General features: G+C 32.7%; 1 protein-coding gene across 1 annotated transcript in view; it reads left to right on the plus strand.

Moving 5' to 3' along the window:
• Dscam4 (Down syndrome cell adhesion molecule 4) overlaps positions 1 to 16,399 on the plus strand; it is a 747,456-nt gene that overhangs the window by 65,855 nt on the left and 665,202 nt on the right. The window contains exon 2 of the mRNA XM_089638828.1: positions 2,065 to 2,126. Coding sequence (XP_089494954.1) covers positions 2,087 to 2,126 — 40 coding nt within the window. The 5' untranslated portion in view covers positions 2,065 to 2,086. The remainder of the gene's footprint in view (positions 1 to 2,064; positions 2,127 to 16,399) is intronic.

Here is a 16,399-nt window from a genome sequence, read left to right on the forward strand (position 1 = left end):
TAGAATAATTAGAATGAAAGTTATTAATTTTCTTCTAATTTATTTATTTACTGGCGCAGACGCGTGAATAATCATGGAATATTAATATTATAATTTTCTTTTTCAGAAAGAAAAAGAAAATTATAATTATTTTCTGTAAATATATTACATCATAAGTATGTAGGTATCCACATTATCGCTCGTCTCAATTCTTCACAGGATAAGTTCCAATTTAGAAAATTACATTTTAATTCAAAGCAAATTTGAATAAATTGAACCAGAGCTATGCACGATAAATACAGCTGAAGTAAGTATTTTTGATAGTGGTTTTTACAGATGTTCTAACTTACGTGATAACAAAACAGTTTCAAAACTCAGATAGAGTTACAAAAACTCAGTCAAAGAATACATAAATTGTGTAGTTCCATAAATTTACGAAAATTCACTCAAATGAAACATAATACATAATAAATAATACGTAACAAATTATTTAAATTACATAACGCATAATAAATACATGACACACGATAAATATTAAACAATAAACAATAGACACATAGTACATGATTCGCATTAAATAATACATACTAAACAATATATAACATAACATATAATATTTAATACGTAATACACAAAACATACAACATAATCCGTAAAACATAAAACCATAGTACATAATAAATAATACATAATACGCAATACGTAATACATAATACATAATATAAAATACATGGTACACAATAACACCAAAATAATACTCTTAAGCTGATAAGGAAAATAGATGCCTGAGAAAGTTCTCTAATTTCCACATTACAGAAAATCTACCTACGTAACCCACATAACCTGAAAAAACTAACTTAACGAAAACATAACATGTTACTACGTAATCTACATAACCTGAAAAAAACTAACTTAACAAACATGACATGTTACTACGTAATCTACATAACCTGAAAAAACTAACTTAACAAACATTACATGTTACTACGGAATCTATATAACCTGAAAAAACTAACTTAACAAACATTATATCGTGGGTTGAGTACCCAAAAGACCAATACCATATTTAAATTTTTTACTTACATTTTCAAAAAACCCAGTTGAAATTGATAAAAAAACAACTATTTAGAATATTTTTTTATATGTTTAACTTGTTAATGAAGAATTCTTAATCAGGAAACAAGTACAAATCATAAAAGATAACAAGTTACGAGTATTATAAGCAATAATTACTCGCCTGAAATATCCACACAAATTGAAAATTTCTTCCGTGTAAAAATAAATGCCGCTGACGAGAATTGAACCCCCCACCTTCTGATGTCCGGTCAGGTGCTCTGAACCACTGATCTACGTCGGCTTATTAACCCGCCAAATATTATTTATATATATATTTTTTTTCATCTGTAAACAACCGAATTTGGGAATAAGCCGACGTAGCTCAGTGGTACAGAGCACCTAACCGGACATCAGAAAGTGCGGGTTCAATTCCCGTGGGAGTAATTAATGCTTCAAATAATTTGTTATCTTTTGTGCTATGCATAAAAACCTTGTCCCCTAAACATTAGTTGATCATTAAAAAATAGTAAAAATCATGTTTGATCTCTGACCCCGGCGTGATTTAAACACGCAACCTTCTGTTCTAGAACAAAACTTGAAAAGCTAGCCATGTAGCAAAATCTGTGTGTTTTACAAAAACACACAGATTGTCGTCGTTGTCGTTGTCGTCGACTGTCGTCGTGAAATTTGAGTTTACGGATCAAACCAACTACTTACTAAACGTAATCATTTTTGAAATAATAAATTATTAATTGACGTATTTTTGCAGTATTGGTGTTTCATATTTCAAATGGTTAAACTGAAAAAAATGTGGAAATAAATAGTAAAAATTGTTGTGACATAATTATTAACGTCAATAAATTTACAATCACAATACAGGTGGAGCACAGAATGTAATCCAGGAAAAAAAGAGTAAAGATATGTGCACTATTTGAATAAAAAAAAAGAGAAATATGTTTCATCAACATGGTTTGCTTGCATAATTTACCCCTACTATTGTTTTAATTTTAGTTTCTTCTTTCTTTTCAGAAGTCACAGCAATGGTCGAGCTATGAAAGTTCTATGGGCCTGGTGGCCCTTCTTCTTAGCAGGTAAGATATTTCTACTTAATTTTCTCTGGATCGGAGCCTACAATTGTTAATCCTTGTGATTTATTCGGTATCCTAGTATTTTGTGTTAGATGCATAGTGATTATAAATCCTCATCATAAACTAAAACCCTTGAATATCTGGTGTAATATAGTTATGGGTTGCTTTTACGACGAGTTCACGTTCCTAACAAAAGAACTGTGGAGTTATTTTTCATCTTTTACAAACGTGTGAATTTTAACACCCAAGTTCAGTCCTTCCTTCGTTCAACATAGAATTTTCAACGATGATAATATGGTATATTAGAAACACAGTATTTGTGTTAAGTTAAAATTTTACTAAATGAAGTTATCCTCTATATCCCTACAGTAACAGGCGTTGCAGATATATTCAACAAATTGGAAGAATTCTAAAAATTTACACAAAAATACAGTTATTCGTTTCTTGGAAAACGAAACAAGTACTCGGCACGAAAACAATTAATTTCTGTCAAACATCCAAATGAAATACAACATTTGGTCAAAAAAATTCAAATAAATTGCGACTAAAATGTGCAATAATCTGCCTGATAACAAAACAATAATTAACAAATACATTACGACTAAAATAGGCAATAACCTGCCTTAGAAAAATACAATAATTTAAAAAAAACTAAACAATTTTAAAATCTTGACAAAGCAATGGTTCATAAATAAAAGACCTGCAATAATTAGTCAACTCACCAAATCTAGAAGAGAAGTTCTCTAATCCCATTTTTGAGACCAATACCAATAACCTGATAGAAATCTGTCAAATATTTTTGCTTACAACTAACTTACCGAAGAACGTACCCTCATCAAACTTACAAGTGTCGAAAAATGTAACCATTTTCAGAATTAAATATTTGTGTAGTCTGTCGCGACACGGGATATAAAATGGACTCACTTATATTCGTTGAGTTAATAAATTCAAATAGGAATATTGTGTAAAATTTCCTCTGAAAGTACGTTGTACCTTCACCAACGTCGCGTCGTTACGATACCTCTGATTTGAAAGACGTCTACGTTTTCAAGTTTTGTCGTCGTTCGAGACAGACTCCCCGGGGAATGTATTGACGACATGCGACGTTTCGAAAACGATATCACGTATCATCCTCGGGGAGAGTTCCACATTGAAGGTATTACACCAGCCACTTACTACACCTTCACGAGATAGAAAATGTTAAATTTCATATATATACACCTACTACTATACTCATTTTACATTTTCATATAAAAAAAATTATAGGTTTAATTTAGTATGACAAGTAACAGTTGACAAGTATTAATAATTTAGTACAACATTTTTTTTCTTAGTTTATTTTAAACAATTTTGTGTGAAAATTTTTTTAGAACCGTAATAAATTGCAATAAATGGCTATTCCAGATTTATCTTAAGAAAAAAATTAGACTTACTCAATAATAATATTGAACAAGATAAGTTTTTGACTCAACTTTTATTCAGCATTAATAATAAAATTGACAAAAATGTGAAATTTTGACAAAATCTAATCTAAAATCTAATTAAATACGTTCGAACCTTTATGAACACTGATAGTTTGAAATTTAACATTCGGTTGTGTGTCTGTCTGTCACTATGGTTCAATGAACTCTAGAACTCGGATTTAATTTGAATTTAACTCATTTTCAATATTGGAATTAATTGTAAAAAAGCGATAAATTGATAAAGTGATCTGCACTTTTTAAAAATTATTTTTTATTTTAAATCTAAGACCGCACAAGAGTCCCAAATGCTTCCAACCATCTGAAGCCAGTGAGACTATAGCATCCCCAATCGGGGTATGTTGTGAGGCTGAAGGTAGTGGAGGGATTTCTCTTTTCAAGAAAGCTTTATTTAAAAACTAGATTTAAAAAAATAATATATATCCCGTGATTTTTCACAGATCTGCGCTTGAAATTCTGTTACAAAATTTTCATTTTTACTTGTTTGGAATAACAGCTGTTGATAATTGACACAATGAACATACTGAACGTCTGTATCATGTCCTACAATATTTCGTATCAAGTACCATTCACCCTGTAAAAGAAAAAAAACGGAATATCCTACTATCGCTTTTTATGTTAAAAAAAACACGATTTTTATTTCAAGAAATGTCGTCTAAAATGTCTTTTAATATGCTAAATGTAATTAAATAAACATAATATAACACAATTTAATGTCGTATTGTTGTCCAGAGCGTAAATGTTTTAAAAAAACTTCGCAAATAAATGAAGTGAATAATTCAAACTCTTGTCAGAACAAATGAAGTGTTGAATTTAAATGTTTTTTACGTTCCTTTCCTCGTTTTAATGAGGAAATTCTTTGTTTTTCTTTTTCTTCTAAGATCACTGTTTTAAAGTTTGGGATGAAATATTGTCTTCATGAAAATGTTCGGACAACGAGTTTGGATGGGTAAAAAAAGATTATAATCGTAACTATAAACATTATACGCTTTATAATAACAACCATCACGTTCTTCTTTATATCTGAGACAGTTTATTTTCAGTACCGTCCTAGCGATCTTTAAGTTCACCTTTTATGATATTTAAGTTTTAATGCATTTAGATGATAATAATTTTTACGTATTTCCCAAACATCTGTTGTTTTTTGCTATTTTCACCTGTGGATTTCCCGTAAATGCTACAGTCAAATTGAAGTGTATATTTAAGATTCTTAAGATTTGTGTTGATTCATTTTTTTCCTTGTTTATGTATTTTTTCATTTACAATGGTCTTTATCTGCACTTTTTCTCATATATATAGATTAGCATTGCCCGGGCTTAGTTCAGTTTTTGGAAAAAAATTCGTAATCTTTTCTTGTTTTTTTATTTACGTGTACAACATTTCATCAACCTCGGAATAATACTGTAGATTTCTATAGAAAAAAAAAATTCCCGCCGCCCGCCCGCAACTAAATTTATCACAAACTTCTTTACATAAATACATGTTCGATTTGAAATTTAAATATATAGAAAAATCACATTATTAAGTCGGCCCTCCACTTTATGGTGTCATAAAAGTAGATAATATAACAGCAAACAGCTTTTGAGCCTGTACAAATTGCAAATTGCCCACTATTGGATTCTGGTCTTACTCGCAAAATATTTGAAAAAACCCTTGACCCTATGCAGAAATGGGTTGTCCGTTTGATAGACTCCCCTATCTTAACAAATCTTTAGAACATAGATGTCAGGTCAGGTGGGAATGATGTCCTTAATCTTCCGGTATTTCAATAGACGATGCTCAAAGGAATAAACGTCATTGGTCCTTTCGGCACCGGAAAACACGTCGAACTCGCGCCCATCTGGGATTTGTTCTTGAGTTCAACAGGTCGGCTATGGAACGATATGCCTGCATCCGTGCTTCCTCACTCATATAATCTAGGTCTCTTCAAGACCCATGTTTACTCTTTCCTTTCCTCAACAATTCCACCACACAGCATCACCCAAAAATGAAATAGTGAGATGTGTAGAGTTATTGAAATAAAACCTTCAGATTATCAGACGAAAAATATGAATGTGGATAAAGCATTGAGTGTATGTGACAAGACTACTGATATGAGCAGAGCGGAATAGCAATTCTCCCTTGGTAAGTAAATATACAATAATTCACGTGGGAGTCATTCTCCAGAATCAGGGGAAAAAGTTTTGCAGTTTTGTTCAACCTTTTAGCATATTTATACTTGGCCTAAGATACTGTTTTTTTTTTCAAAACACTTATAGAAAGTTGTTCTATATTTTATTTATTTTAAAAATTTTCTAAAATATAATAATATTTGTTGAAAATATGCGATTTTCTGTTTTTACTTACCAACGGTAGTGTCTGTAAATAAGTGAAGAAGCAATATAAAGAGAATACGTCGCAACTACTCCGAGCCAGTAACACTATGACATCCTCGATTGAGGTATATTGTGTGGCAAAAGGAGTGGGGAGGGGAAGAGAATGGGACGAGATCTCTGAGAATGGGAAGTACCTGATTATTCAGATCTAGCCACCAAACACCTCTCAAGTCAATTTAAGTAATGTTTCAATCATGTCTATTTAATCTACCAGCGTGCCGCTAATACATTTTATATTATTTTATTATTGTGGTGGTTGTTGTGCTCTTTTGTGGTGGTTGTTGGTTTGGTGGTTCTGGTGGTGGTTGTGGTTGTTGCGGTGGTTGTGGTGGTGGTAGTTGCGGTGATTGTTGTGGTGGTTATGGTAGTGGTTGTGTGTGGTAGTTGTTGTGTTGGTATTAGTTTGGTGGTCGTGGTGGTGGTTTTTATGGTTTTTGTGGTGGTATTTATTTGGTGGTTGTGGTTGTAGTTGTGGTGGTGGTTATTATGGTGGTTGTTGTGTTGGTATTTGTTTGGTTTTTGTGGTGATGGTTATTATAGTGGTGTTGTGTTGGTATTTTTTTGGTTGTTGTAGTGGTAGTTGTATGATGGTTGTTGTGGTGGTAGTTGTTTGTTGTGGTGGTTGTGGTGGTGGTTATGATGATGGTTATTGTGTTGGTATTTGTTTGGTTGTTCTGTTGGTAGTTGTATGGTGGTTGTTGTGGTGGTAGTGGTGGTGTTTATTGTGGTGGTTGTTGCGGTGGTTGTTTTGGAGGTTTGGTGGTTATAAGCTCAAAAATCTAGTATTCATAATTAATAAATAATGCGGAAAAACCCAAATTATTTAAGCAGAAGAATAAAAGATAATGCTGCATCAATGTGTATTTCAAATTAGTAGATGTGTGTCCGTATAACACTGTGTCCGCACATGTAAGTATACACGCAGTATTTTCAGCATAGGAACTGTGTATTTATTTACATAAACAAGAATGCTGTGTCTTTACTTACCAAGAAGCATAACACATAATATATAGGTATTTTAAAGTTCCGACATAATTTAAAAACAAAATTGACCTACGTACTTCCTCCAAAGCAAATTGAAATCTTTTTCAAAAGTGTGAACTCAACCATACAAAATTCTGGAAATTCTCCCGGTCATTAAATACCAACCTTTTAACTTTAGTAACAAAAGTATGCTTTTTTGGTTCAGAATAAGGTTACACGATTTCTTTACTCGTATGTTCTGCGAGAATAAAAGTAAACAGAAAAATTCTTTACACAAACTTTCACAAGCTTACAACCAATGAAATTTATTTAACTCACTGGATTCAATTATTTATCCGCACTGCTGTTTGTAATCCAATATATATTGTTTGTTTCTAAAACGAAGCGAAGCCTGAAATGGTCACAATTTTCCGTTCAAACCAGACAAGGCTGCGTCCACAGCTAAAATCAGTTCGGCTTGGGTGAAAATACACGTACCTTTGTTACGTTAGTGAGGCTATTTTCTTTGGGAAACTCAGCAGTTTTCCAACCAAAGATCGTGACCGCATATAAGTTGGCTATAAGATTTAAGGCCAGCAAATTGCGTCACCTACATAGATTACAAGAATAATTTATTTACACGAGTTTCGTTATCTTAACACACTAACAATTGTGATGTGTTATTGTTTGGCATTCTCACCCCCTTTAGGATTTCTAGTTTTTACTTAACAACCCTTCACACTAGCAACCAAATCCTTAACTATGAGCTTTGAGATTCCACCGAAGATCTGAACTACAAATCGCAGAAAAGTCGAAAATGCAGTCAAAAAATAATTTTTCTTCAAAGTTTTATAGTAAAATTTTCTGAACTATATCCGCTAATTACTTACACTACGTTCGGTTTAATCTGTAATGTTCTTATGTTTACATTGAAACTAATAACGCATTAACAGCTCACTAATTAAAAATCATAACGTTGGCAAACATAGTATAATAATAATAATATTTTGGGAAAAGTTTTGAGCTACAAAATTCTGAAATATAATATTCTCCTCTCGTTTTGAAATGGGTTAAATTAGATGAGGACTAAACTCGTTGGCCCTAACAAAAATGTTCAAAGAAGCGAATTTTCAGTCCACAGTGTAGGGCTGGTACTTACCCTGACGTATAGAGGTAAGGCATGGAAATGGCAGAGGAAGTATAAAAGCAGACTGAATGCTGTAGAAATGAGATCCCTGAGACGTATGTGAATAAAAACCACGTATGATCGTGAGAGAAATGTGGAGATTTGTGATGAATGCAAGGCTGATGTAAGCGTAATGAGTAAGATTAATGAAAAGACGCTTAGATGGTTTGGGCATGTACAGCAAATGAACTAAGAAAACAGTGTAATGAGAATATATGCCGTAAATATGAATGGTTGAAGAGGCCGTGGACGCCCAAGGAAGACATGGCACGACCAAATGAAACAGAAACTTGAGTCGAGGCCATGTCAAGAGTCGGAATAACAGAAGAGTTTTAACGATTTGAATGAGGCAAGGATTGTATGACAATACCGAGTTGTTTGGCGGTACTTCCTCTCTGCTTACCCTTGCAGGAAATGGCGTGATGGTTTGTCAGTATCAGCTATTTTGATTAGCCTTTTAGCTGTACCACCCCATCATCATTCTCTAGTTTTTTTCAAACAGAAAATTAAACCTCCTACTTTTTATACATAGCACTTGTTGCTCTATAGCATGCGTTTGAGGTATAAAGAATTTTTATATATTAATACATAGCACTTATTGCTCCGTAGTATGCGTTGGAGGTATGAACAATATTTATACATTGAACTTGTTGTCCTGTAGCATGCTTTTGAGGTATGAACAATTTTGATATATTTATACATGCCATTTGTTGCTCTGTAGCATGCGTTTGGGATATGAATTTTTTTGATATATTTGTAAATAGCGCTTGTTGCTCCGTAGTACGCGTTTGAGGTATGAACAATTTTGATATATTTATAAATAGCACTTATTGATCCGTAGCATGCGTTTGAGGTAGGAAGAATTTTGATATATTTATACATAGCACTTATTGCTCCGTAGCATGCGTTTGAGGTAGGAAGAATTTTGATATATGTATACATAGTACCTGTTACTCTTTACCGTGCGTTTGAGATATGTTTTATGTTTCTTGTAATTTTTCGGAGTTCCCTGCACCTTTTTTTTGTTCTTAGCATTTTCTGCTTGAAATGAGCTTCGATTTTTGGTTATCTTCTTAACTCATTTATTATTTAGTCGTTACGTCCGTGACCAGCGCCTCAATTGCCCAAGACTTGTCCCGGCTCTGTTTACATACCTACGTAATATTATTATCCGAGTTACAAAATTGCTTTACCCAAGATAAACTTTGTGAGAAGTCTGATAATATAATAATTTTATATTATAAGTATAATAATTATATAAGATTATGAATCCCACGACTGGAGACGTGATCCTCTCCTTCATTGTCGCATCAGAGTAGGCAGAGATATGACACCGCTTGGCACGTTGCGAAGAGTAATAAAATTTGACCCAAGCTCTGAGATTAAGCGTACGTGATCTCATACTCTGGAGTACCAAGTGTACCGGAGTACTAGTTCCATTGATTTAAAACACCGCGGAGGAACCAGCGCTCAATATAACTAGCGCCTATATAACTTGGGATTACTGAAGTTTATTTCGGAATAGCAGAGTAAAATGCTTTTAATTTTTTTTATAGTACAGGGTTTTCCAATAAGAGGTGTTATTTTGATATTCAATCGTAAAAGATCAATAGTTTCGTTGCTTGTGTGGCACGTAGCGCCGTTTTGTTGAAAGTAAACGTTGTCTAAATAAATAACATCCAATGCCTGCCATAAAAAAATATTAATTATCTCTCGATAGCGCAATCCATTCACCGTAACTGTTGCTCCAGCCTCATTTTCGAAAAAGTAAGGTCCAATGACTCCGACGGACCATAAACCGCACCAAAAAGTCACACGTTGAAGATAAAAAGGCTTTTCAACAATAACTCTTTGGTTTTTCGAGCCCCAGATGCGACAATTTTGCTTGTTGACGAAGCCACCGAGGTGGAAATGGGCCTCATCACTCAAGATGACTTGCATTTGATTCACTCAAGTGAATTTTAATAATTTCAATGCATTGTTGAAGCGTATATCGTTCCATTTTTATTAATGACGTAGTTTCTACTTGTCAAATGTTAAAAAAATGACAGCTTTAAAAGTAATATCTACCGAAATAGCGGGCTATTCAAAATATCACTTCTTATTGGAAAACCCTGTAGTTGGTTTCATATAAAGATTTCAGGTATTTGAAGTGCTGCACCTGATTATATAGAAAATTTACGGAAAAATTTGAACAAAAATCTGCATTTTTCCTCACGGAAAATTGATACATTGAACCCACTGTTATGGAAAATTAAAATGATTTTAAATTATTTTAGTTTTAAAAAAACATTTTATGTGCAATATATCCATTTTAAAATTTCTTAAAAACTAATTAGAGTAATGTCGTACGATTTCAGATAAATCTGTTTATCTCCGCGTATGTGTACATAATTGAAAACAAAAGTTGATAGAATGCATTGTCATTTGTCATCTGCCGAGTTTCAACTCGATCGGATGCCGGGAAGGAGGTTAATTTTTGCTTCTAATATTTGCATTAATTCTTTATTAAAAAAAGCGAAATTCAAATACATGTATTCAAAAATGCAGTTTTAAATTGCTTAGTTTCTCTATATTTTATAATATTTTTGAAACCAGAGACCGAAATCCAAACAGCATTTAAAAAATCTTTTTTAAAATATATGCTCTCTCAAAAGTTAAAAATTCTTACGCAAAAATAATCGAAATTAAATCGCAAATAAAACCCGAGAATTGCAATGTTATTAATTACACTAATTTAAAGTTGGCAGTGAAACAAAGCCGCAATAAGGTTTTCATTACCCGACCGTCTGTGTCTGTTGTCATTTTCGGTGCCAAAACTCAACTAACCCTAGTGAGCATTGTACCAATGCCTCGCTCCATTGGAGGCTTGCGTGCGCGAGTTATGTTTTACGTTTAAATGAAAAGTTTTTGGCGCCCAAAGCCTCCGTGCTCTATGGAGGCTTCAAATTGGAAACACACCACCTACCACCCCACTCTAGGATTCTGGATACAGCCTTAGTGCTGAATTACTCCATTATGTGTACCTACAAACATTGGTAACAACACCCACCTACTCTGTTATTATAGTGGTTACTTCATAAAGCAAATTTCAGAGGTATTTTACGGTTACTTTAAACTAAATCGCTGGGTAATTCATTTTTACAGTTTCATTTTCTGGTGCCTTCAACGAAACTTTTAACAAAAGCAAGTACAAATTGAACTTATTTTTCGTGCGTCTTTTATGAAACGGATGGAGTGTCTAAAACTGGGATATTTCTCTAGTGACCTACCAGGTAAGTATGGTACTGTATATTATCTCCATATATAGTTAATAGATCATTGTAGAAGTGTATTATATATTTAGACAGTGTCCTTGAGGTGATTTTGAACAAATCATCAAATATTATTATTATTATTAATAATAATAAATTGAGTCTGAAACTTTGGTAGTTGAAACTCCTCTAAAGTATTCCATGTTACAGAGTAGTGGATTTACTCAGTATCGCCACGGTGAAAGATCACCATTTAGAACAAGGTTTCTTGAAATATTCAGGAACTTACCGACCTCTCTTTTACCATCTCCTCTTCTTCCCACGTCCTTGAGCTTAATAACCTACTCCAAATTGGGGATGCAATAATTAAACTGTGCGGTATTTACATAAAAACTTACATCTGTGCAGACTTGTGCAATTAACCTTAATATTTAAATTTATTACGATCGTTGACACCCCTAACTTCGAAATTGACCGTTAAAAGTAAATCCGCCACCATTACATACTGAAATCTCGGAGGTGTTACATGGTTTCTTTATACAGTAAATCGTTGAGTAATTTATTTTTACAGCTTTCAATGTTTCGCTTTCTGGCGCTCAGCGAGCCGAAGTTTTACTGGGCGAGTAAAATTACATCATTTTGTTTTGTGTTTCGCCTTTATAATATACAAATGTGTTCTATTAACTTAACGTTTTAATTAATTACATCCGTTAACACCCCTGACTTGTTGAAATTGACCGACCGTCGCGCGTCGTCAAGAAATGCCAACTCACTGTGTATTATGTCAACAAATTAATACTGTTGACAATTTCACGGCGAATTATAAAATTATACCCACAAATAATGAAAAGCATTAAACTTTATTCTTTAATGTATTATTATCTTGTAGTTGCTATCCAATTTTGCTAGCATTTTAATACAAAGTTGAAATATTTGTTCTTAATGAAAAAAAAAATAGGCGTTTTGTTATTTTTTCTCACTTATGAATATTTAAAAACCCAAGACCTAAATATGCAAGTAGTTACGTTAGCCTGGAATTTCAAAAAACGCTTACTGCCATTTCATGACACTAGAGCTTACCGATCAATAATTTTCTGTGTCAATATAACAATACACCACGACAGTAAAAAGTTACAAGAACAACTTTTTGAGTTTTTACCATTATTAGATTTGATATGATGTTTATATGGATAATTTCTTCCATACATTTTTACACAAAGAAATTCCGCAATGAATCGAAGATTTTCTAATTACAGATAATTTTTGAATTTTCACAAAAGTTAATGTTTTGTTTTCTGTCGCCGATAAATCGCTCTAATTTTTTTTTGAATTACTAGTCTGACTTTTCTCTAAGTGGTTATTTTAAGAAGGGACCAAGTCAGATGTTTTTTCTTCGATGTATATACTAGCCAGACCATATTTATTCGAATCACAATTATTCACAACAATATTATTACTTGTAAATCTCAAATAAAATGCTGGATACATAACAAAGGTAGATCAGAAATAGAAAGTTTCTTGACATCAAATGCAGTCCGAAACAAAAATAACTCGATTGCGCTAAAAATCACCTTGTTATATTTATAATTATTTCAGAAAAAAACACTTCATAAGATATTTATAATTACTTGATATTTTCTTTACTACTAACTTATAATAATGACGGAGAAAACTTACTTACATGAAATATTGTTAATTTATTAAAAATCTGGTCGAATAATTCGCTTTCCCGTTAAAAATGAGATAAATATGTTATGAGGCAGTCGCAACACGTATTCTTCTAAATAATAATAGTTTCGCATCTTTTCCATTATACTTATTCGGACAAGGGCACATGCGTGAACACGTGTTCACATATATTCTGAATGACTCATATTTTATTCGGAAAATCTCATTTTTAACAGAATCTTGATAAAAAAAACCGTACTCATTCTCTGTGTACGTAAATGAAATCCCCAACACGGGAGATTGCAGTGAGGATATAATTATCTCTAATTGTAACAAACAATGAAGACAATAAAACACTTATATTATTTGTTTTATTAGAAAAAAAAGGTTTACTGTTTTTGAAAAAACTTTAAAACGTGAATATCTTAATATCGCTTATTTGGCCTTGTTTCCACCTTGAAATGGTGTATCAATAATATATACAATATATAGAAAAGCAAGAGAACACAAAAACAAATACCACCCACAATTACTTGAATTCCTTGAGGTGTGGGTGAAATTGTTATTCTATTCTATATATATTTTGGGATACTTTTTTCCTTTTCATTCCATTTTTATTACTGCTGTTTTATTTTTATGTTAATCACTTCTTATGTTAATTTAATACATTCTCGTAAAAGTCTAAAAAATTAAGCTGATTCTACACAACAAATGAAAAAATCACTATAAACCAAAGTTCTTCAAAGAATTTTCCATCTGTTCATGTCTGTGGAATAACACAAATATTATCGATGAACTTCTTATGAGCTTCCATAGTCCGAGATCTTGTGCGAAGACTTCTGGAGTAGAACTGAAACTTGACATAGATGTTTGACGTTCCTCCATAGTAACTCGAGTTTACTAATTAAGATCTAAGTTGAATATTGCAAACCTACGTCAGGTCATGAAATTGAGATGAAACCAGGATTCAAAAAGTTTGCTACTAAACTACGAAGTTTACTTAGGCAAACACATGAGGTATTTGAACTTTAATGATCATAGTTTCCAGGGGATTTACATTTAGGATACAAGGCATGGAAGCACGAAGGAAATCTTCTTATAATTAATATAATTTTATAAAATCTAACTTTCGTGTACCCGGCGTTGTTTGTAGTTATGAGGAGTAGGGTTATATTAGGAATAGGGTTTTGTTGTTCTGAATTCTAGTGTAAATAGTAGTGGAAATAACATTATTGTATTTTAATAAGTACTTGTTTTACTTGAACATGCGATATCTTTCTCAGGCATCCTCAACTTCTCCTGCTATTCACTTCCACATAATACATTCTCTTTACACCCCTTTCATTGTTCATCACGAACGACACATTTTACTACACATAAGTATTTGATTTATTTGATCGTGCCATGTCTTTTGGGCGTTCCCGATTTCTTCTAGCATTACTTCCATGTCATATATTCTCCTAATACCTCTTTCTTTGTTCATTACTTACGTGTCGAAAAGAATTATATGATTCATATCTTCTTCAGGCGCCCCCGACTCTTTCTATCGTTCACTCTGTATACCATATTGTTACTGTTAAAAACTACATTATTTATTTATTTCATTTTTACTTTTTCCTCCGCTGCTCATCTCACTAAGGAATTCCCGTGTCGAGATGAACAACTTTACATCATTTTTATCACATAACACATACACAGATGGATCATATCGAATATGGGGCTCCTAAGGTGATTCGTGACAGAAGCCACGACATGGACAATCCAAAATCAACACTCTCAGCCAGTATGAAACTTTTTAGCATTTCATTGAAAAGATTCAACGAACCTATAGTTTTTTATGTTTTCACCGAGGATATTATTTCGACTTTAAATCGACTGCGTATCTTATTCCAGTGCAGAAATAATGCGTTTTAAATTGTCTTCCACGGGGGTCCCCGACTACTTCTACCAAATACTCCCTAAACACTCCCGAAACTAATAAGAACAAACTTTGAAATATTCAGGAAAATCGGTTCAGTAGTTTTGAGTATATAGGGAATAATCAAACATTCATTTTATATATATATAGATTGCAAGCTAAATCCTCCATAATTGCATATGCAACAATGAGATGCAGCGTTTTGAAATTGGTGTAAAGATATCTTAAAATGTTGAGACGTTTTTCGTAATACAGGAATAATATTGACTGTCATTAAAAATAGAGAAAAGTATTTATAAATTAGATCATGCTTTTTATACTAACTCCACACAAGAAGCAAATAATGAGAATAATGAAATACGAGAAAAATAATTTTCAACTGGGCTTATGTTGTCTTTGAGGATGCTGTTTGGTAGATGAAGTTATAAAAAAAACATAGAAAAATAGGTTGTTGGTACTTAATCTCAACGGAACAATCTCAGAAAATTTCACCACGTGAACTATCCGACCAATCTTGACGATTTATTTACAATAAACTGGTTATTGAATTTCGATTTGTTTGCTTGCAAAGTTTTCACACCAGATATATATCACCACTGCATATTTGGTGTGAAAACCGTGACAGGAAAGTTACTCCCTTTATACGGAATTATCATACATTTTTCTTTTAAAATTAATTAATTGGTAGGAGGCGCTTCGAAAATCTTGTCTATGAAAAATAATTTTGTTTTATATACTCGTAAAGGGGTTTGCTTATACGATAAATAATTTTATCTTCGTAGTGCAAAGTACACTTACCATTAATTAGCCCGAATCTCGAATACGTGTTACCAATCTGGAACAAATTGTGTTTTATTATCTAGACGAATTTTTAAGATTTTGTAATATAATATGGCCGTGCTAATAGACACAATTTTCGTGTCGAATTTTCTTCGAAACTCTTAATAAGTCCGATTATTTAGCCTGGCAGTGTCCCGCTGTTGAGCCGGACTTGGAAATTTCGTCAAGTTAATATAGCATTGTATGGCGTACCAGGAATTTCGACATTGTATTCAAATTAGTTTCTAGCCCCAAGGGTTTTCTTGCCAATTCGCAGGGCTTCAACTCTGACGATTATTCTCAAAGTTCATTAATTTAAATAGCTAAGGGTCAGACACGCCATATCGTGCGAAGATGTAAAGATAATATTTGTTAAGAACTGTTATTTTACACATTCCGCAATTAATTACAGAAAGCCGGTGATTTCACCTAATGAATATTTAAATTCTTAGTCTCTTGGTTAAAAAAATTACACACTATTTTCCTAAAATGAAGTAATTCCTTTAAGGCGATGCCATACGTAGTAATGCAAAATCATGTGTTTTTGGTTTGAAAATTTTGTCGCTTAAAAATGTTTCAGATGCTTTAATTAAATACTGCGAGTAGAATACA

Source organism: Hesperophylax consimilis, chromosome 13 (assembly GCF_061612785.1).
Source record: "Hesperophylax consimilis isolate HC1 chromosome 13, BYU_Hcon_1.0, whole genome shotgun sequence".
Lineage (NCBI taxonomy): Eukaryota > Metazoa > Arthropoda > Insecta > Trichoptera > Limnephilidae > Hesperophylax > Hesperophylax consimilis.